Below are 22,280 nucleotides of genomic sequence, written 5' to 3' on the forward strand. Positions count from 1 at the left end.
CAATAGCTCAACACTCGAGAGAGAGAGAGAGAGAGATATATATATATATATATATAATAAAAGACAAAATTACAAAAGCATCGACATACATCTTCATAACTGTAGATAATATGTAACGCGTAGCGTTAAAAGCAACAAATATACAATAAAAGCTACTATTACTACTAAAATTCTCCATTCCAAGTAACGCGCACAGTGCGCGCTGTTTCTGTACATAACATTACATAACGTCGAGTGAATTACGTCATACTTTTAAAAAAAGAAAATCTTTTGTCTAATATCGATGAACCGTTTACGTCTTCGATAAGACGCATTTCACTATTAATAGTTCGCGTAAGTGGGAGCTCATGGCGACCGTTATACCGCAACCTTTATCCTATAATACAATGAAAGAAGTTTTCACTTTCAGACTTAAAATATCTGACATACTCATTAATTGTCAAGAACCTTTCGTAACGTTCGCCCCGACGTGCACTTTTAAGTTGTACTCTCTAATTAAGTTTTACAATGTCTTTTCTCCCTGTCCGCAACGCATTCGCTCGTATCACCGTAACAGATTACAAGATAACATAGTCTTTGCAACCAAGAGCAAATCTCCAATACCGTTTATCACTGGTCACTTTTAATAGTTGCAGTCCGACCATGTCGAAAATGTATGTGCGTGTACACTTTATAGGAAGAACTTGTAAATTAATGTAGTTTATATATATATATATATGTAATATACGATCACCACGACCTTTCAGCGATAAAGATTCTTAGTTCAAAACGGGAAGAGGAATGCTAAGAGACGAATCCTATTGCGATTTTTGCGAGGTGCGTATTCCGGTATTCTGAAAAAAAACATATATTACAGCGTACAAATAGATAGGTATATACATAAAGTGTATAATTATAGACTACGTTTACATGTCACCATTAATTAAGTTTAATAACATCCATAACTACTGACGTAAGACATCGTATATGAACGCTAATTAATTCCGAGGCGTGTATTCCGCTCTTCAGGAAAAACAAATTTTATAATAAAAACAGATTTTACAGTAATAAATCGGTTTTATTGGTTTTATAAATTATCTATTTTAAATTAATAATAAAACAAATTGTTACTTTCTCTACACTCGTTTTATAAATTATCTATTTAAAATTAATCAAACAAAGTATTATTACTTATTCTCTACACCCGTTGATGAAGGGATGTAGACTTAAGTCTGGTTTTAAAGAACCATGTAACGTAGATAATATGTAACTGTTTTTTTTAAGAGCGGAATACACACCTCGCAAAAATCGTGATGGGTCTTGTCTCGTGGCTTTGCATTTTAAAGTAAGAATCCTTGTTACAAGGATTTGCAAGTTTATTCCATGAGATTGCATGCATGTGTGATGTATTGTATCACTATGTGCGAGTGTTCGCAGTATTGAACTTGAGTCTGTAGGCTTGTCAAGCCTAAAGGATTGTGGAGCTCAAGCCTCTCCGTACGAGCGTAAGGTGGATTGAAGAAATGAAGTGTACAAAGATAGTGTAATTTTCAAGAGGAAAATTCTGCTGATATTCGTAGTATGCAAAATATTTGAAAGTTAGAAATGAAAATTGGAAAACTAACCGGCGAGGGGAAATGAAATCCGCTCACCAAACGAAGCTTAGAGAACGTGAGATTGACGAACTGAAGCCTTGCGAGAGACATCGAAAACTGAGATGACTGTGAAGCGACAGTGGTTGATACAATCGAAACAATGACACAATTAAAAAATGGGCATAGTTTGTGATAACAGATGGTTCCGATTGATTGTGGGACTCAGTCTTAAAGCCTACTTTTGCTACTCGTTAACATCAAGGCTCTTTAGATCATTTATTTGAATAATGATAAAACTGGCAAATCATAAATTACAGTGGCAACATGAAACATCAAGTTTTGTCACATCAAAGATCGAGGAAAGAAAAATCACGAATACATACGTAATTGTAAAATTGATTACCGGGCTAGCGGTAGACGTCGAAGAAAATGTCCCTTTCTAGCTGGAACTGCTGCACACAAAAACAGAAGCTTAAGTTAATATGATACAAGACACAAAGAAAAAAGAAATACGACTGTTAATGGATACATGCATATAGGGACAATTGCAGTACTTGATTTTAGGGCGTATCGTTACAACTTGATAATTTTATCGCACAGCTTTAGTAGTTGCAATTTCTTTTTACAAAATACACCTATTGTCTATTCGTGGACAACAAAGATTACTTTGACATACCGGACGCGTTCTTTTTCACGAAATTGATACCCTCGGCTACAGGAAGGTTTTCACAGTATCAAACGTCAGTTGAATATTAGAATGCATTGATAAAACCGATACGTCGGCGGCCGCTGATGAATGGTCTAGCATTTGCAAACAATGCTGAAAGACGCGTACGCGCAAGCCGTTTTCGCAAATCATCCTCGGCGAATGCGTTCTCGCGTATCGCGTGTTAACAGATAGATCACGGTATAACATTCCTGATTGAACACGTATTAAAACGTAATTATTACGACTCAGTCTTCGATTGTCATTAACGAAGCATGCGATAATCCCTATCGTGTTCGCACACTAAATAAAAACCATCTCCTACCGTAAGAAGCGTTAAATTCTAATTAAATTAATTTTAATTGAAACGCTACTTAAACGCCATTTAGGACCTGGCATGGTGGTGGCCATTAAATTACTTAATGAATCCATATACCGTCTTTTCCCACCCTCTACTGCGCGCCGTTACTATCGGACATATAACACAGATTTAACCCTAGGTGGGATCATTATCGTCAGTGAATTCACGTGTTCTAAAAATCGTTCAGCGATTTTTAGACGATAATGATCCCACCTAGGGGAAATCTGTGTTATATGTCCGATAATTCACTCGGCAATTTAATGGCCACCACCATGCCAGGTCCTAAATGGCGTTTAAGCTTCAATTTGATTTATATCTGAAAAGGACCGAGTTAAAAAATAAATTAATGTTATTAAATTACACAATCGTAGGTAGTGTAAAATGTGCAATAACGGAGACTCGACATTTAAGTAAGCTACACATGTTACACGGCCACGCCATTTAACATATATAGAGAAATATAGTGCAGTAACATATACACAAGTGAAAAAATTATTCAGAATGAAGAAACCGACAAGCCGTAAAGATCTTCGAAGAACCCAAGACTCGTAAGATCTGCAGGCACATCGTTAAATGCGAGTCTATTTATATGATATACATATAACGGTAATACTTATTTATAATTAATAATATAACGCGCATTATAAATATTCACGGATATATAATACACGTAATTCTGTAATTACATTGGCACTATTTCTTTGTGTAAAGACAAAGGCGGAACAACAACGTTGATGTTTGAGAGAGAGAGAGAGAGAGAGAGAGAGAGGGGGGAAGAGATGCAATATTTTGCTTTATAGAACTTAGCAAAATATAACTTCAAGATAATGCTCTCAAAATGGGTCACTTTTGCCTCTTTTCTTTTTTTAATGCACTTGGAATCTCTTTAATCTAGCGAAAGCACATTCTAAATCAGTACAAAGGCTTCGTTGCTTCAATTGTTGCGCAAAATAGATTTGTATAGGAATAATTGCACACAGAGCCTTATCACTTTACAATTATTCCGTGAAGATCGACGAATCGTTGTTCATTATTGCAAATTGCAACAATAAAAGTAAATTCAGGACATCTGCATACCATTGTTTCATATGCGTGGATCAGCTTTTCTCTTTCTTTCATATAAATCCTCACCTCTCTTACAGCCGTATCAATATAATCGTCACATTATCAGTATGGAACTTTTGATAAAGCTGTAGTTTTGTATATACACATTTTGTATGCATCAGAAGAGCGATTTTGAATATACATTAGAAGAACGATTTCCCATGAAAAATTTTACGTCTACAATGCATTTTGTATCTTATAAGGTAACACGCGTTGACGAACAAATGAGAAACAACATACCGCGTACACGATATCAAAAGGCTGAGAAAATGTGTATAGAAATTTACGTATATCGTTTCGTTATGCTCGCCAGTAGAGCTTGGTATTTTTCAATAAATAAATACCGATACAAATATAGATACAGGTACAGATACTATCTGTATCCGTATTTCTCTCCGGATAAATAACGAGTGCATCTTGTATCTATATAACAATCGAAGGAATACAGAGACATGATTGTATCCGTATCTCTTCACTGAATAAATTGAAGGTTTATCTTGTATCTGTATCTTTGATAAAAACAAAGGCCAAACTCTGGCTCAAAGTCACGAAATTTCCGATTTGAATGTTTTAACAAAATATCCTTCTTCGCCTGTAGTTTCAACCTAAGCTTTTAATATAGCAAATACCATTGATGCCGATTCTTAACATCTCTTTGTTATTTAGTAACTTTAAGATCTCTTATTTCTTTGTAATTATATGACAGGCATGTCGCGCAATCTTGCCGTTTACAAAGACATTATGACTTATGTTCCTAAACTGTTTAACTTTTTCAGTCAATGTGAAATATAAAAACGATTTGTTATATGTAATTTACTAAGTTTTAAAAAATAACTGCAATATAGTCATTAAATTATCTCTTATGATATACCCTTTATCTGCTTCGTAAAATACTTTCTCCGTAGAAATTAATTTATACATCAAAAGCAACGTTAAAACGCGCAAGTATTTTAAATATCAAACCAATTAACAGTAGAAATGCATTTTATATGTTTGTAACGAAGGCAAATAAAATATTTTGAATGGACAAGCTTAATACATTAATATGTAGAGTTTCACGTGTACAGAGGAAAAAAACGACTTATTGCATCATGTAAAAATATACTTTTATACAGTATTTCTTCAGCGATACTATCAGCATCGGATCACATCTTTTGATAAATACAAAACGCGAACAGAAAGCGCGCGCGCATATAAAATACATACTACGGCGAGTATCTTTTATATAATTTACGTTAATATCAAAATTGTCATCTGTGTTATATAAAATATTTTGTTGTACTGTGTTTTACTGTGTACATTAAAACTGTACGCAGCGTTGTACTGTGTTTTAAAACTGACGATTTAGGTCGGCGCGCAGTTCTCGTTTTCGAATACTGTCACGACAGGTGGCATTTGGGAATCAACATTAGACTGTTTATTGCGATGAATATTGCCATGTGCCTCGGTAGTCGAATTGATTGAGATGCCCGTCTAGCGAGAGGGAGGTTCAAACCCTGGCTGAGGTAATATTTTTTCGCAATAAATTTAGAATAAAATACTTAGACAGCAACACCCTGTCACGGCTCGTAGTCCTAGATTCCTTCAAATTTGTGTTTATCACATTTTGAGCCAATTTTATTAATAAAATATTTCATTAAACTCGCACAAGAGTTACTACGTATATCCTCCTCTTGTTCGTCAAAAGACATGTCTATTTTACATTACATACTATTTCATCTTCCAGTAATTAGAAAGAGATATCTTAATAGATTTCCTTTCAACAACGTCGAAGCAAAGTGATCTGCGTATTTCGTGCAGCGTAACGTTCGCAGTGGTGTTTTTTTTCGCGTTATACGTTTAAAATGAGATCATTAGGATGAGAAATTACATCGACACCACGACGCGTCGTTACTATAAATACATTTCTCTTGTATATCGTTGAACAATTTCTTCGTAACTCTCCCTCTCCCTCTCTCTGTCTTTCGTGATTAAGAATCGACATTTACGGCCTGAGCAGAATGGCTGTCTTGTACTCTTAAGACGTAAGACAGTTATTGTGCGCTACCTCAAGACAAAGGTTTAAGGCCCGGTCTACAATGAGTCGTTAGTCGTTAGTCAGAAGTCGCAACTATATGTTGATCCTTTTCCTTTCTGGGTGGAAGAAAAAGGACCGACATATAGTTCCGACTTCTGACTAACGACTAACAACTCATTGTAGACCGGGCGTAAAACATAAAACATAGTCTTAAGGCTGTCTTAAGAGTGTAACAGAGTCATTCTGCTCAGGCCCTCACGTGACTCTGGACCATACACGTAAAAGACGCGAGCCATAGGAAAATAATTACAAGTTTCGGTAGGGACCCTGCATCTTGAGAAATTGGATGACCAGTGACGGGCCACCGGCCACTATATCCGCCGGTATGTGCGACAGCGGACAGTTCTCAATTGACATGATAAGGAGCTTCTTGCACAACACCAGCTCGAACGGGAGATTGTGCAGGTTCTTGTTGTCGTTGAGGTAGAGCGACTCCAGGCTCATCATGCTGCCGACCTCCTCCGGCACGTAAGCGAGATTGTTCTCGCCCACGCTGAGAAACGTGACACTCTTGAGGTGGCCGATCGTGCGCGGCAGCACGGTAAGCTGATTCGACTGCAGGATCAGCCTCTGCAGCTCGGTCATCAGGCCGATCTCGTTCGGCAGCATGTCGATGCGGTTCTCCTCCAGGTCCAGCACCCGTAGCTTACGAAGGTTCACTATGGTGGTCGGGAGGCGTTTCAACAGATTGTTGGAGAGTATCAGTATCTCGAGACTGCGCAGGCACTGTATGTCGTCCGGGAGCTTCACCAGCTGATTCGTGCCGAGGTTCAGTTCGACCATGGTCACCCACGAGCCGATGTCGAGCGGCAGGGTGTTGAGCAGATTCTCCTTCATGTTCAGCTTCGTCAGGTTCTTGGACCGCGAGAAGATGCCGTAGGGGATCTTGTCGATCTGATTGTGCTCCACGTTAATGGAATAGGCGTTCATGAACTGAGCCGGGCCGCCCACCGGATACGAGACGAAGCTGTTCCTGGACAGGGTGATGGTCGTGAGGCCCGACAGACTCGCCAGCAGAGCGTCCGGCAGATGCGACACCTGATTGCCCTCGATGCTGAACTCGTCCATCTCCTTGCAATTCGACAACGACTTTGGGATATTCGTTAGCCTGTTGTATCGAATGCCCAGTCTCGTCAGCGACACCAGATTGCCGATCGACTCGGGCAGGTCGAGGAGCTCGTTGTGCTGCACATCCAGCGTCGACAGCTGCACGCACTTGCCGATCTCCACCGGCAAGTGCTCCAAGTGGTTGTGCGAGACGTCGAAGGTCAGGAGATTGACCAGCTTGCCTATTCCCGGCGGTAGCGCCTTGATCTTGTTCTCCCGGAAGCTCAGTATGGTAAGGTTCGTCAGGTTACGTATGTTGTCGCTGACGTACCTGACGCGGTTGAAGCGCAGGAACAACGTGGTGAGCGACGTGAGCTTGTAGACCACGTCCGGGATCTCGTTGAGCTTGTTGTGCCTGAGATCCAGCACCCGCAGCGACTTTAGGTTCGCCAGGGTGTTGGGCAGACTCGTGAGCGAGTTCTCGTTGAGCGCGAGCACCTCGAGATTCGCCAGGAAACCGATCTCGGACGGCAGGCTCACCAGCCTGTTACTGTACAGATAGAACTCCCGCAGGTGCTTGAGCTCCTTCACGGAGCTCGGCAGATTCGTGATGCTGGCCTTGCTCAGGTCCAGCCTCGTGACGCACAGCTCCCTGCAGCGGACGAACTCCTTGCCCACGTCCAGCTCCGCCTGGATCGGTATCTTCTTGATCGTCGGCTTCGGCTTGTTCGAGTCCGGGTGTATCACCATGACGATCTTCTTGCCGTCGACCAGGGTGCTGCTGCTGCTGCTGCTGAAGGACGCGGTAGAGAACTTCTTCTCCTTGACGCTGTCGCGCATCATCTGAAACTCTAACGTGTCGTCGGACACGTCGCTGGTCAGGCTGGCCGTGCAGGACGACAGGCCGCAGCCCTCCAGGTACTCGGGTATATCCTGCTCCTTCATGTTGAAGTTCAACAGGCTATCGTCCCCGAGGCTCGTCGCGCGATTACGCCTCGTCTTCGGCAGGCACACCGTCGACACGTTACTCACGCTTGTCCAATGTTTGCCCGACTTTTTCATAACCTACAATTCTTCTACCCTACTGCGCGCGTCCACCGTCGAGCGACGCGACGCGACGCGACGGGGACACGATAGTGAGAACGCGTACGCGAGAGAGGGACGAGATTCGCACGCACGCACGCACGCACGCACGTACGCACGCACGCACGGATGCACGCACGTACGGCCACTCCGGAGCAACGAGGATCCCGAAAACGCAATCACGATACTCTCACTCTAGTGTGACATCGCGCCGCGCCCGCACGCGACCATACACTCTCGCGTACGGCGATCAACGCTCGACCACGAGAGCCGCGAGTATCGACATTATCGGCGCGCGGAGTAGTGCACTGCGGAGTGCGGACTTGCGGTCCTTGCGGAGTGGCCTTTGCGCTCTGTATCTCGCTGCGTACGGCGCAAGCGCGAGCGCGCTGATCACACGCTCGTTAGGTGCTTCATGTGTGCGTCTACCAACGGCATATATACATAGGCCAAGCATTTCTATTGCAGGATTCACACTCTGGATCATGCAATCTAATAAATTACTATCGTTGCACATTACTTTGGTGTGTGAAAATCCTTTTACACTGTCACACTACCACATAGGCCGGTATTCATAGTCGAATGAACACCGGCCATATACAACTTCCGTCTCATTGGCCACACCAAGATAATGGCGGATGCGCAGAAAGGATCGGCACAAAACAAAACAATTATGCTTATTGGTTTAGACGATTTTGTGCTATGCATATGCAGCTATGCAATTTTGTGTGCCACGGCCCTAAAGCCTATCACACAATGGGAAAGCACAGGGAATAGGAACAGGGAATAACACAGGCAACAGAAATAATTAAATTCTAACTTACCAGAAACCGTGCATCGACGCACAATGGAATATGGAACAGGCAATAGGAACAGAATTTCCGACGCGTTGGATTTCTGTTCCCTATTCCCTGTGCCTGACCTACCTGACCAATCACAGTTGAGACTGGGACAGACACGTGGTTTTAAAATGCAGATGATTGGACAGCACGCCTATTGCCAACGAATCATTGTGTCTTAGCATTACATAGATTTCTATTCCCTATTCCTATTCCCTATTCCTATTGCCTGTGCTTTCCTATTGTGTGATAGCCTTAAAGCGGGGAGCACACACTTTTGCATAAGTGCATAAGCATATGCATAACGAATTTGATTGGTCCATTTCCTTATGCATTTGCTTGTAGACCAATCAAATTCATTAAGCGGGGAGCACACACTTTTGCATAAGTGCATAAGCGTATGCATAACGAATTTGATTGGTCCATTTTCTTATGCATTTGCCTATGGGCCATCGCACACAAAATTGCATAGTTGCATATGCATAGCACAAGACCGTCTGGACCAATGAGCGCGTTATGTAAATCAATATGGCGACTCAATGTTCGATGTTCATTGGTTCAAACGGTTTTCATGCTATGCACATGCAGCTATGCAATTTTGTGTGCGATGGCCCTATGAACCAATCAATTTCTTTAGTCCCAGTCTACAATAGATGATTTAGTCCCAGTCTACAATAGATGATTTAAGCCCTAAGCTTTAAGAAATTGGCCAATCACGGTCAAGTATGAGTAGAATGCGCGACTGTGATTAGTCAATTTCTTAAGGCTTAGGGCTTAAATCTCTATTGTAGACTGGGACTTAAGCCCTAAGCTTTAAGAAATTGGCCAATCACGGTCAAGTATGAGTAGAATGCGCGACTGTGATTAGTCAATTTCTTAAGTCCCAGTCTACAATAGATGATTTAAGCCCTAAGCTTTAAGAAATTGGCCAATCACGGTCAAGTATGAGAAGAATGCGCGACTGTGATTAGTCAATTTCTTAAGGCTTAGGGCTTAAATCTCTATTGTAGACTGGGACTAAGGCTTAGGGCTTAAATCTCTATTGTAGACTGGGACTTATGCATATGCTTATGCACTTATGCAAAAGTGTGTGCTCCCCGCTACAGGTTCGAGTTTGGCGTTTCCACCGCAAAAGTGCTTACCCCAACCCGATTCTGGGGCCCGATTCTCGAAATCATTTGAAGAAGAAACGTATACGAATATTATTCTGCTCTGACAGAAAAGATGCAAGTCGATTGGTTAAAGCCACGCGAATAGCCAATCAACTTGCAACTTTTCTATGAGAGCAGAATTTTCGCATTCGTTTCTCCTTCGAATAAATTCAAGAATCGAGCCCCTGACCCGACTCTAGCCCGACTTTGACCCTCGGTGGAAACGTAGTCAATCAGAGTCCTCCATTTCCATCCTAGAAACGACTGATTGGTGGTCCGGCTGTAATCCAATTTTCCACTAGACTTAAAAGTCCCTAGAGAGAGAGAGCGAGCTCCCATTGGCCATCGAACTATCGAACGCAAATCGTCCATCATGCACTCGCATATGTTTCGTGATAGTTTCCTGTCAATTGAAGGGAAGAAGAAGAAGAGGGAGCGAGCGGCGGCGAGTTGGCCAGCCGGTGGCGAAAGAGAGCACGAGGATCGGCTGCGTGTTAGCGGAACGACGGCCATATTGCCGCGGCCGAGCGCAGTATTTGTTTTGCCAGTGGGAGCTGCGCGTCGGACAGCGTTGATCTCATGCGCGCGGGTGCGCGCACACCTACGGTTCCGTCCCTGCGTCTCTCACTCTCGACCCCCGTCGAGCGAGCTGACGCGGAGACCTCGGTGACCGTCGCTCGACGATCCTCCGCCGCGTGCGCGTCCGCTTCCACACCGTCGTGGTGTGTCGTAGTGTCACGCGAGACGCGCCACCCTTCCTCCCCACCCCGGTCGGCCGTCCATAGCCGACGGTCCCGTGCCCCGCCCTACCCCCCCGGGGCCACGGCCCGTGCGACTGGGTGTCAGTCGCACACGGGACGGGACGCACGGTAAGCAGCAGCCCGAGAACGCCGCGCCACCACCGACAGCAGCAGTAGCACCATGGCGTGCGCCACGCTCAAGAGGTCCTTGGAGTTCGACCCGGTGCACAGCCACGGCCGGCCCAACAAGCGGCGGAGGTGCATGCCGATATCGTGCTCGTCGCCCGGCGCGTCCGCGTCGTCGTCGCGCGGCGCACCGCTGCCGCAGAAACCGTCGCCGTTCGGCGAGATAGCCAGCAAATTGACGCCTGGTAATTACACCGCGGACCACGGCCATTTTTTCTCTCGCTCTCCGTCGCACCCGCCGCGTTTCCCCGTGTTTATCTCTGTCCGTCTCTCGCTCTCCTCTCCACTCCCCTCGCCTCGCCACCTCCCCGCGCCTTCCTGCCGTTCTCTTTCTCTCGCTCGCCCCATCTCTCTCTCTCCCTCCCTCTCTCTCTTTCCTTCGCATGCTTCTTCATTGCGCACGAGAGAACGAGCATGAAGGGGCGTGAAGAGATAGGAGGAAGGAGCGGGCGAAAGAGAGACGGCGAGTAGGGGCGGCTAAGCTCTAGCGATTTAAAACCCGTATTCGCAGTCCTCTCCGGGGGCGGGCGAGACGGAGAGGGAGGGGCGCACACGTAAATCATATGGTAATGTAGTAACGGACGCGCGCTCAGGAATTCGAGTTTTCGTCCCTCCTTTTTTTTCTCTTCTTTTTCCGATCGTCTCCTCCGGTTTTTCCGCGCTGCGAGAGGAAGCGCGCGCGGAGCTCTACGCCCGGGGACGCGTTTCTACTTTCCATGCACGCGCGACAAGACATAAAATTGTGTGTATTATATATATACATACACACAACATATATGTATGTAGCGACAGCACGAGAGATCATTATATATATATATATTGAAAGTGATGTTTCGTTTTTGAACAAGTTATCGCTGACGTCCGTTTGTCAGCGGGGATGAGGGGCACTATTAGAGAGTATGTTTAAAGATATGTAACAGAGCATTGCTCAGGTATACGCCGCGGGCGCAGTCGTTAAACCTGCGGGACGAATCGGCGAGATGCACGAAAAGAGCCATTAGAGCCGGCGCCAGCTGACAATGAGGTGCAGGATAAATAAGCTGCGAACCGTGGAACGGGTGGATAGTAAATCCAGAGAGAATCGATAACTAATCCAATCGACGTGGCAAGTTGCTGTAAAAAAAAGAAAAGAAAAATTATTACGCGTGTAACTGACTCGTCAGCCGAATCTTTTGCGAGACGTCGCTGTGTAGCGCGCGATGCACCGGAATGACAAAGTTATCACATTATTATTGATTTATGGCTTGATGCATGTAATATTAAATGCCGCGGTTATTTTTCTATTTGGAAAACAAATTATTTAGACATCCCTCGGAAGTTGTATATTTAAGTGCTTAAGAAAAGGGATTGAAATATTTTACAAATTTATTTTGCAATTACGTACACATGGTTTGATTGTATATGATTCTACGTGTTATTATTTAATAATTATTTTTGCAATAAATTTTCTGTATTATTAAAAATAGCCAGATACGGTCAAGAAAACACTTGTTAATTACTGCTGGCGATATATGATAATGTAAATTTTAATGGAAGCTATATGTGAGAGCAATGAAAGAACGAGCTTTTAAGTTCTGTTGGAAAGCTTGTAATTTCAATTCTCACCAGTATTTATCCAAGTGATTGTTCCAATTTTCAAATTTACCAATTCAAATATTTTTTTACCTCCAGTTTAGTTCTTCTCATTGCCGAAAAGACAGGAAGCTGTTTTTAATATTATAAATACAGTATTCATCAAAGAGATGAAAACTTGACGTTAATTATCATCCTGCTGAGAATTAATTCTTATTTAGTATAAAAAGTATATAGGATAATACGTTTAAAAAAATGTTATACGTTTGTTTATACAGAAAAGATGGCAGCCAACATCAGAGAAGAAATCCGCAGATTGCAGCGACGTAAACAATTGCACTTTCATCCTCAGACCAACAGTGGCGATTCATCAGACATGGAAGGACCTTCCAGTCCTTCTGGTCCGTCTGGCTCCTCGTTAACTCCCTTTAGTCATAATACTAGCGGAAAGGAAAAACCACTTTTCACATTTAGACAGGTAGAACCTTTTGTTCATCTGCACTCTTCGACCGGATATATGTGAATCTATCTTTCTGTTTACGCTGGGATTGTTTCATCGGAGCACAACGTCGATTATTATATAAAAGTTTCAGTTTTGTAGACATTACCGTGAAGGTTTTGGTTTTGCAGGTTGGCTTGATTTGCGAACGAATGCTCAAGGAACAAGAAACGCAAATCCGAGAAGAGTATGATCAGATCTTACATTTAAAGCTCTCCGAACAGTATGACGCTTTCGTCAAATTTACATACGATCAGATACAGAAAAGATTCGAGTCCGCAGCTGCACCGAGTTGTAAGTACCTGTTCTAAGAGTAACGTCAGTGTACAAGACTCTTTGTCCTTCCTATATTACACCACGATTTTTGTACTTTCAGATCTATCATAAGAAAAGATTCTTATTTATAAGAAAACATTTCTGTGAGGAATATTAGGTAAGTTTTTGCGAATATTCTTTTAAATAACACAACTAACGTCTATATATCGGCAGACCTGAACCTTCTTAGTAATTGATAATTTTTGTTTTGCATATACCATATATTCTTTCTTTTCCAAAGAAAACTGTGAAGTGTTGAATCAACGAGAAATTACGAAGCACTAATTTATCAGTATATATTTTTTTAATCTACGTTTTGTCGTATTGCAGATTTCTACTGTGTGAGACAAATTTCGCTTGCGCCGAGGTCTGCAGCGCCGCCTCGCTTCAGGAATCAACTTTAAAAGGATAACAAACCACGGTTTCAGCAGTGTTTAATAAAAAAAGGACTAAAAAAAGAGAAAATGGGGGAAAGGAGAAGAAAAAAATAATGATTAGTAACGTAAGTTCGTAGAGAGAACGAGAGAGAGAGAAAGGGAGAGAGAGAAAGCAAATTGCGGAGAATTGTAAACATATTATGAAAATCTACCATGTATACTTTCGAGACTAACAATATTTGTACTGTTCGACATTAGAAGTGCGCTGGTATCAGGGAACTGATTCTACTTATGTACAAATGTTATTACGGTTAAAAATACGATATGTGTACACAGTGCAAGACTATAGCGCCGCGAGGCTTGATATCCAGCTGAGAGAGCGAGAGCGAGAGAGAGAGAGAGAGAGAATGTGTGCGAAAGAGAAAAAGCTGAGAGATTTCTTTCTAGCTTATCACACGGATATATTTTTCTCTTAGCTTGTTGTTTGGGATATTGTAAAACGGGCAGAAATTTTGGAGATTCTGTGCTTATCATACAGATAGAGCATTGTGTCGAATACTAAGTAAGGTATTTCAGTAAGTTTTTTTTGTTCGTTTGTCTTGATGCTACGACAGTTTAGATATTGCTCAAGTATATACGGCAACCAATGCTCTAAGCATCTTATTGCAAACGTGTGAGATGACATTTTGCGACTTTTGAGGTAAGAGACAGCGTGCATTCGCGAATGATTGCCTTTCTCGAATCCTAACTGCTCGGCGAGGAGTGGAACGGTATTTAGAATTCGATGTATGATTGCGTAAATTAAGAAATTAAATAACTCTATGTCTTTTACTTGTAAACTGAAATCTACAAGAATACGTTAATGTAATAACTTGTTAAATTGTGCTGAATTTGTTTTGATTGATTCGCGAGTTACAATGCGCTCGCATTAAACCTTAATGTTTTCTTTGCCTAGAAAATTTTCTGTTTTACTAAGATTAATAATTATAAAAAGGTAAAATTGAATGTTTTCCCTGTTGTTTTCTTATTGTCTTTCAAGTAAAATTCTTGTAAAAAGAAAAGGAACGATCTCATTTAAGATATAAACGTTACGAGAGCTGTAAAAGTGTCGGGATAATATTGTAGATTATAGTAGGTATTGTACGAAGGCATTGTGAAGCGTAACTATTTGGAATAAAGATTTCATAAAATCTCGTCACGCACAGCATTTCTGTTCCCTGGTAGCAACGAATTTCTGTAGTTGTAATTAAAAAAAAAGTGCTGAATAATGAATATAACTATATATCGTACTCTTTAACTGTGCCTATTATTAGACATATTTGTCACGATTATTACTATTACTATGTTATTATTTACTGTTATCGCCGGCGTGAAAAAAATTTTTTATAGTTTATAGCAGTCCAGTTGTACGTGGAGTACTACATCCTGCGCGCGATATATTTTCTTCCCCTTTTTTTTTTACTCGATTAAGATAAGAATCCTGCGAGTCTTGGTGGCTGCGTGCATTTTTTTCGTGTTCCAGCGTGAAAATTCTGTTCCGCCGAGTATTAAAAAAAAAAAAGAAAGCATTTTAGAGCACCAAGTGGAAAGTTCTGTAAGCACAATGTAAAGTGATCTTTCGATCGACTATATGCCTATGGTCACGATTGTCTTGGGAAGCGATACAATTTCGAGGGGCATTCGAATTACTACTGCCTTTTTCATATTGCGCAAAAGAAAGGAAAGAAAGTGTCTCTCAGTTACCACAATATTTTTGGGAGCATCGTTACGCCGATGGTGTTCACGCTCACACACGTATACACAGAAAAGTATATATATGTTACATCGACTGTCTATCGACTATTGAATGTGAAGAAAGGAAATAAATTACGAGAGAGAAAGAGAGAAGAAGTATAAGTGGGTTTAATTATTAACACTAAGTAATGTCTACTTGAAGCTCGCAATAGGTATCGTTTACCGTTGAAGAAAATCGTGGAAACGCGCACGAGCGACCGTTTAACCAATTCAGGGGATTTTGTTTAAACTGCAGAAAATACCTCCGTATTATTGTGTAAACATTCATTATCGAAATAAACTTAAGACTGAAGACGCGTGAGAATCTCTTATCCCCCTCCCAGCGCAATTGTTACCAGCCTTTTGTACAATAGACACAATTACTGCATAACGACTCGGTTCATGACTTGTACCGGAATCTCGCGATGAAATATATTGTACATGCAAGTGTAGATACTTGCAATGTTACCGCGTGTTGTTGAATATTTATGATTTATTAAGCGCAATTATCTAAAATGACGATTCCTCTTTATGTTACACGTAGCTCGCAATCCACTTAAATCAGTTTTATAACGAAGTAATTCTATTAGCAGTATTACTAGTAGTACGGCTTCGAGACGAGGGAAGCCCCGGCAAGACTATATGAGGATCCGGACTGGGTGCCGGGGACGTGTCACTTCTGGGCGGGAAATAAATTTCTCTGCTAAATCACTTGTTCGTTTAGGAAAAAAAAACAGCGCCAGATGTTCCCTATATTGCTTTCGATCTTCGTCGCGGCCGTCAAGGTATTCAAGAAGACCACTCCTAATGGTGAGTACGCTCGTCTCTATTTCTTGTCTTCCTCAACAATCCGCACTTAATAATGGTCACGTTAAAATATCTTGTTCAGGCAAAATCACGGTATATCTGGGCAAGAGAGACTTTATCGATCATCTAGGTCACACCGATCCTATCGACGGTGTTCTCGTCGTGGAGAATGATTACCTTCAAGGGCGCAAGGTCTTTGGCCAGGTTGGTAAAAAAAGAGGACATTCCCTGCGAGTGTTCTCAGACAATTCCTGACAGACGTTCATCACATTTTCCACTTGACGTTTAACGTTATCTTGCGTTTAGGTCTCGACAACCTACCGATATGGCCGTGAGGAGGACGAAGTGATGGGAGTCAAATTCAGCAAGGAGCTAGTATTGTGTCAGGAACAATTGATACCGCAGAAAAAGGAGAAGCAGGAGACTACGTCGATTCAGGATCGCTTGGTGAGGCGCCTGGGTTCGAACGCGTATCCATTCACGTTCCAATTTCCACAGACGGCTCCTAGCTCGGTCACCCTACAACCTGGCGACGATGATCAAGGAAAACCCCTAGGAGTCGAATATGCCGTGAAAATATTCGTTGGAGACAACGAAGAAGACAAGGTATCGAGATGAAATATAAGATATACATATGAAGAAGTTAATGCATCATATAAAAACACATTAATATAATGTATAGAAAATTTTCAAGTAAAGAGTTTCTGCACAAATCTGTTTTTTATTTTATCAGGGACACAAAAGGTCCTCTGTCTCGTTGGCCATCAAGAAGCTGCAGTACGCCCCACCGACGCGAGGCCGCCGACTTCCCAGCTCTTTGATTTCTAAGGGATTCACCTTCTCTCAGGGTAAACTGAATCTGGAAGTCACATTGGACAGAGAAATCTATTATCACGGCGAGAAGGTTGCAGCGAATGTCACAGTTACGAATAATTCACGAAAGGCGGTGAAGAACATCAAGGTATCTACTTTACAATTAAAATTTTGAAAAAATTTCTACTTGTCGCGTTTTGCCGCTATAGTCGTTTCTTCCTTGCAGATGTTCGTGGTTCAACATTGCGAGGTGACTATGGTAAACGCCCAATTTTCGCGACACGTGGCTAGCTTGGAGACTCGCGAGGGTTGCCCGATCACACCGGGTGCATCCTTCACGAAACAATTCTATCTTGTGCCTTTGGCCAGCAGCAACAAGGATCGGCGTGGCATCGCTCTCGACGGGCATCTCAAAGTGCGTAACGAGCTTGAACAAATTTGAAAGGGTTAAATTATTATTTTATCAATGGTTATGTCTCTTTTCTTTCATGACATGTTACGCTGCTAAAATACATAAAAGATTATACAATACGCTTTATCAATATTATATGTAGTGTATTTGTTTAAAAATATTAATATGTAAAAACCAATATTTTAATATAATATAGAAATCAATATATAAAACACTAATAACACAATACAAATATTAATGACGTATTAATATTGTGTAAATTGTTAATAATATAGAAAAATTCTTTTTGATTGTCCGATTTAGGATGACGACGTAAACTTGGCATCCTCAACACTGGTAGCCGAGGGCAAGTGCCCGGCTGAAGCCTTGGGTATCGTAATTTCTTATTCGATCCGAGTAAAGTTGAATTGCGGTACTCTGGGTGGCGAGCTGGTCACCGATGTTCCATTCAAACTGATGCATCCGACCCCTGGTATATGTCGCTTGGAATATTCTTATATCTTAGACAAAATATTTTACCTTTGTATTTAGACAAGAAACATGGTTGAATTTAGAATTTAAATCAAATTGCTCATTCGAATTTATGCAAGCGATTTTTTACTTTGCAGGTGCCATTGAAAAGGAAAATGCCGTATTAAAGAAAGGCAAGAGCATTGAGAGAGCACGGTACGAGAACTCTTGCTACGCCAACGATGACGACGACAATATCATATTTGAAGACTTTGCTCGTTTGCGTTTGAACGAACCAGAGTAAATCAGAGAAAGAGAGAGAAAAAAAAGAGCGAGACTAGCGCTTTCTACTTTGCGACGGATTACTTCAAAAGAATCCTGAGCTTTCTACTCGTGGTAGATTATTCTTCGCGTTTAAAATCGAGTTTTACCTCTTAGATATTAACATTATAAATTTAAAACAAATATACATGATTGGAAACATACACAATATTTCAAAATAAAATAATTTTAAATGTTTCATGTAGAATCTGCATCCTCTTTGGATTCTTTTGACGTGGACGAGCTGTATTCAGTGAATGTAGGTTAAAAAGAGACATTAAAATTAACTGTATTATAATATTATGGAACTGTTACTAAACAAAAAAATGAAAAAAATATAAAAAAAGCGAAAAGATAACTTAAATATGTAAAAACAAAATCGTCTCGGAATTTCTGCGCAATGGTGGTGGTTGGACAGAAATTCGCTGCGAGACGAGCCAAAAAAAGAAAAAGAAAGAACGTCAAGTAAACTAATCTAATCCACGTTTAAGTTTAAAAGTTTCCCGTCTTACCAGAAGTGACATGGTATATTATTCGTCCCCAATTAATTTCTTATGTTTTACGGTACTCCACACATTCAATTGTTTATTAGTAAAGAACTGTCGATTGACGGTACTGTTCAGTTGCAATTACATTAGAAAATACATATGAAACTGTAAAAATGCACCTTTTATCTTTTCTCTTTTCAAAACCGATCAATCCTTCGAGTGCTACAGCAAATACACGCGCCCGCCTGACACTTATCGATACACAGAAATACAGGGTGATACTGTCAGGAATCTACACTACGTCGCCGTGAAAGATCGTCGCATAGTTATCAAAAATTATATGTATTTTGTGGCTATACAAAATATTACAGGGAACAACGATACCAAATCAATATCAGTCTTATGCAGAGCATTGTGAAGACGACTCCCGTTGTTCTTCGTCTTAGTCGTATATATGCGAGTAGTATTCCTGATACGTCTGGATGTAAGACTCCCTCTCTATGGGCGTCATTTCTGCGATCAACGTGTTGTTTACGTCGGTGATCGCGACGGTCTTGCCGCCGACACTCACGGTCGGTACCAATTCATCGTCGTCGGAATCCATCGCCTCTACCTCGCCTGTAAATCGGGGTTCGACAATTGTATTATTAAAGAAGGTACTGATTAATTAGCGCGGATGTTTTCGTCTTACTACTATTCTCTTGACTTTTAGACGCTCGATCGTCTCATTATCGGAATCTCTCGATAGAATTTTTTCTTACCGGTGTCAACCGCCTGCATTTCCGTGTCCTCCTCGTTATCGCTGCTATCGCTGGACTCCTGTGGAAGCGCTGCTTTGATGGACGTCGCGGAATTGGTGCCGCCCTTCTTCTCATGAGCCAGCAATACCGACATTATATCCTCGCCTTGCTTATTGTTCGTCGTAGTCGTGTTTGTGGCAGTGGCTGCGGCTTTATCCAGGATGCTATCTTGCGCATTCACGCCGTCAGGCTGCAAGACATTCGCGAATTAAGACCAAGATATCCATAGAGAGACGACACGACGGAACGACGGAAGATACCTGTGAACCGTCGGAATTGAGAACTGTGCTCTCCATCATCCATATCGGCCTTTCCTTTCTGTGATTCGACGCACTGTCATCGGGAGACTCGTTTCCGATGGTAACGTCCACTCTCGTGTCCTCCACCATGAAGCCTGCCATTCTAGTCGCTTCACCCGACCACTGTTCGTTGGGTGCTCTAAGGCTGCTCGGTTTTCTCGTGTCGATACTATCGTGGATATAATTATTTTAACAAGACAAACACTTTCAATATACGAATGCATCTTTAGAAATACGCACCCTCGAATAATGTTAATATCAATGGGTTCCGGCTCCAGTATTTCAGGCGCCAATTTGATTCCTTCTACTTCCCTCAATAGTATATAGAGCGGCTCCATCTGTTCGTTGAACTTTGCTAATAATAATCTGGAATCTTTCTTTGGAAGAGCAGACTGATCTTCCTCCACTATTTCCCGACAATATGTACATCTAAACTCGCCGGTTCTCATGTCAAAAAGTTGATCCGCCTGCTCAGGAATTTCATAAAATTTGTCCGTGTTCCAAATTCGATTACCATAGTATAACGAGTAAGTCCATTCTCTGTCGGCCTCTTGGATCCCTGCGGTCCCGATCAGCAGGATCTAGCGACGCGCGTTTGTATACATACTCGTCAAAGCCACACTACCGCACATACAACTTTTCTCTCATTGGTCTGCCCAGAACAATGTCGGATGCGCAGAAGAGATCGACACAAAACGAAACAAATGACAGAATAGCACCTACTAGTTATACTATGATATTGCAATATAATGTACTATTTCAGTTATCATGTTGATTGATCGTAAGATAAGGACATAGAAAAACAGGACAAGGGCAAAGTTTCACTTTCTTCCAATTAATCTAATTTCCAAGATCTTATCACTTGCAGCACTTACACCATATTGCCGTACTTACCTCGAGATCGGTGAATGTCTTTAAGCAACTCGGACACTTAAAGCTAGCTCTACTAGTTGCTTCCCTCTCCTCAGTTTCCATTTTCTTCCTCATTAAATCTAGCTTATACTTCACCACATTTACAAACGTCTGAAATAAAGATACAACGCCAATCAGTCGTTCTCCTAGTCGCTGGCACTTTCTGCCGAGTTGAAGAAAGTCGCAGTCGCTTTAAATACCTTATAATTAATAAAGTAATAGTTGACTTTCTGCGCCTTGCCGTCCGACCCAGTCTCCATCTTCAACCTCACTTGAATGAACTTGTCATTGCGCAACGTGGATATCCTGGCCCTCAACATCTTCTTTTCGAACTTGAGCAATTCACAAATGTCGTCTTCCTTCATGCCTGGCGTAATTTCGTCATATTAATCAAGTATTGCCGCGACCGCGAGTGACTCCCTAGATCGCCTCAGTGCGCGATTACTTACATGGATTCCTGACCAGCATATCCACAATTAAAACATCCTCTATCGTGTAAAATCCACGCACGACAAGACGCGCCAGTTTCTTCAGGCTGCTAGGCACCTCGGTGACAAGTCTCTCCTCGGCGCTCATATTTCAGGCGATCGAAATAGCTCGCTGACAATCGATATCGTCGCCGAACGACGATAATTTTACCAACAGCGTTATTGCAATACTGCTATTCCGCTCACATGCCAGGTTCAGAGTCTCACGCCGAACGCACCTCACCATAACCGCACGCGCATTCTCCAGCAACGCGGTCGCCACATACGGTGTAGAATCGCAAGTGTATCTTCATCTTTTTTCCCCCTGCGAAACAGACGCGCGCGTTAAAAAGGGAGGGTAAGTTCACAGCGAAATGCCGACAGATCTCATACGAGGCAGCAGCAGGCAGCAGCTTCGCGAGCGCACAACATTACACCACGAATTCTCTTACAACGTTCAGAATCTTCTTCCTCCCGTGTCCCTCCCTCATCGGCCGACTATCGTTATATCTGTCTGGAACTGGGACGCATCGCCCTACGCTTCGGAAATTTTGGAAAAGCGTAGAGCGAGAGCACGATTCCAGCGATTCCGCGCGCGCACAGTGCCTCCATAGATCGCTGCCTCGAGGTTAGGACCGGGAAAATCCCGCAACCCGCCGTGGTATTGCGCCGCATGATGCGCGACGTCGTCGCGAACCGCCGCGAGCGCACACGGCGGAACACGCGCGCGGCTGAGAAGTGAGAGACCGAGCCCGTCTGCCAACGGCCGTGCAACCGCGCATGCGCGGACCTTGTTCGTCGTCAAGCGGGGAGCACACATTGGCCGCGTTCAGCAGACACAACTGTTGAGTGAGCGCTCAGTGATTTCTTAATATGATTGGCTGGATCTAAAAGTATTAACCAATCATACTGAGCGCTCACTCAACAGTTGTGTCTGCTGAACGCAGCCATTGGCCGCGTTCAGCAGACACAACTGTTGAGTGAGTGCTCAACGATTTCTTAATGGCCACGTTCAGCAGGCACAACTGTTGAGTGAGCGCTCAGTATGAATGGCCGCGTTCAGCAGACACAACTGTTGAGTGAGCGCTCAGTATGATTGGTTAACAC

General features: G+C 42.4%; 4 protein-coding genes across 7 annotated transcripts; 2 read left to right on the forward strand and 2 right to left on the reverse strand.

Moving 5' to 3' along the window:
* Positions 1-7: 7 nt before the first annotated feature.
* On the reverse strand, positions 8-8,337 carry LOC105564858 (leucine-rich repeat protein soc-2 homolog). 4 transcript variants are annotated; one of them, XR_001009157.1, is made up of 3 exons: positions 6,073-8,337; positions 1,958-2,023; positions 8-833 (listed from the first exon to the last, which is right to left on the reverse strand). XR_001009157.1 is itself a non-coding variant. In XM_012017589.1 (3 exons), exons 1-2 carry the CDS (start codon positions 7,929-7,931, stop codon positions 2,014-2,016), a joined length of 1,869 nt encoding a protein of 622 aa, XP_011872979.1. In that variant the 5' UTR covers positions 7,932-8,337; the 3' UTR covers positions 8-833; positions 1,978-2,013. The 4 variants fall into 4 exon arrangements, 2 of the variants coding, with proteins under 2 accessions (XP_011872979.1, XP_011872978.1); XR_001009156.1 differs by having other exon boundaries at positions 1,958-2,026; positions 6,073-8,336; XM_012017589.1 differs by having other exon boundaries at positions 1,978-2,023.
* Positions 8,338-10,754: 2,417 nt separating this feature from the next.
* LOC105564859 (akirin-2) lies at positions 10,755-15,717 on the forward strand. The gene is made up of 5 exons (XM_012017590.1): positions 10,755-11,053; positions 12,719-12,918; positions 13,071-13,233; positions 13,316-13,372; positions 13,585-15,717. The coding sequence occupies exons 1-4, from the start codon at positions 10,864-10,866 to the stop codon at positions 13,324-13,326; spliced, it is 564 nt and encodes a 187-aa protein (XP_011872980.1). The 5' UTR covers positions 10,755-10,863; the 3' UTR covers positions 13,327-13,372; positions 13,585-15,717.
* A 334-nt stretch (positions 15,718-16,051) lies between these two features.
* Positions 16,052-18,872, forward strand: LOC105564860 (arrestin homolog). Its single transcript, XM_012017591.1, has 7 exons — positions 16,052-16,214; positions 16,294-16,415; positions 16,518-16,817; positions 16,945-17,172; positions 17,251-17,439; positions 17,740-17,908; positions 18,045-18,872. Exons 1-7 carry the CDS (start codon positions 16,148-16,150, stop codon positions 18,188-18,190), a joined length of 1,221 nt encoding a protein of 406 aa, XP_011872981.1. The 5' UTR covers positions 16,052-16,147; the 3' UTR covers positions 18,191-18,872.
* A 146-nt stretch (positions 18,873-19,018) lies between these two features.
* Positions 19,019-21,879, reverse strand: LOC105564861 (general transcription factor IIE subunit 1). The gene is made up of 8 exons (XM_012017592.1): positions 21,626-21,879; positions 21,156-21,498; positions 20,907-21,073; positions 20,689-20,817; positions 20,035-20,261; positions 19,756-19,963; positions 19,457-19,685; positions 19,019-19,313 (listed from the first exon to the last, which is right to left on the reverse strand). The coding sequence occupies exons 2-8, from the start codon at positions 21,280-21,282 to the stop codon at positions 19,138-19,140; spliced, it is 1,263 nt and encodes a 420-aa protein (XP_011872982.1). The 5' UTR covers positions 21,283-21,498; positions 21,626-21,879; the 3' UTR covers positions 19,019-19,137.
* Positions 21,880-22,280: the final 401 nt, after the last annotated feature.

This window comes from Vollenhovia emeryi, unplaced genomic scaffold (assembly GCF_000949405.1).
Source record: "Vollenhovia emeryi isolate VEMERY1.0 unplaced genomic scaffold, V.emery_V1.0 DF939159.1, whole genome shotgun sequence".
Taxonomy (NCBI): domain Eukaryota; kingdom Metazoa; phylum Arthropoda; class Insecta; order Hymenoptera; family Formicidae; genus Vollenhovia; species Vollenhovia emeryi.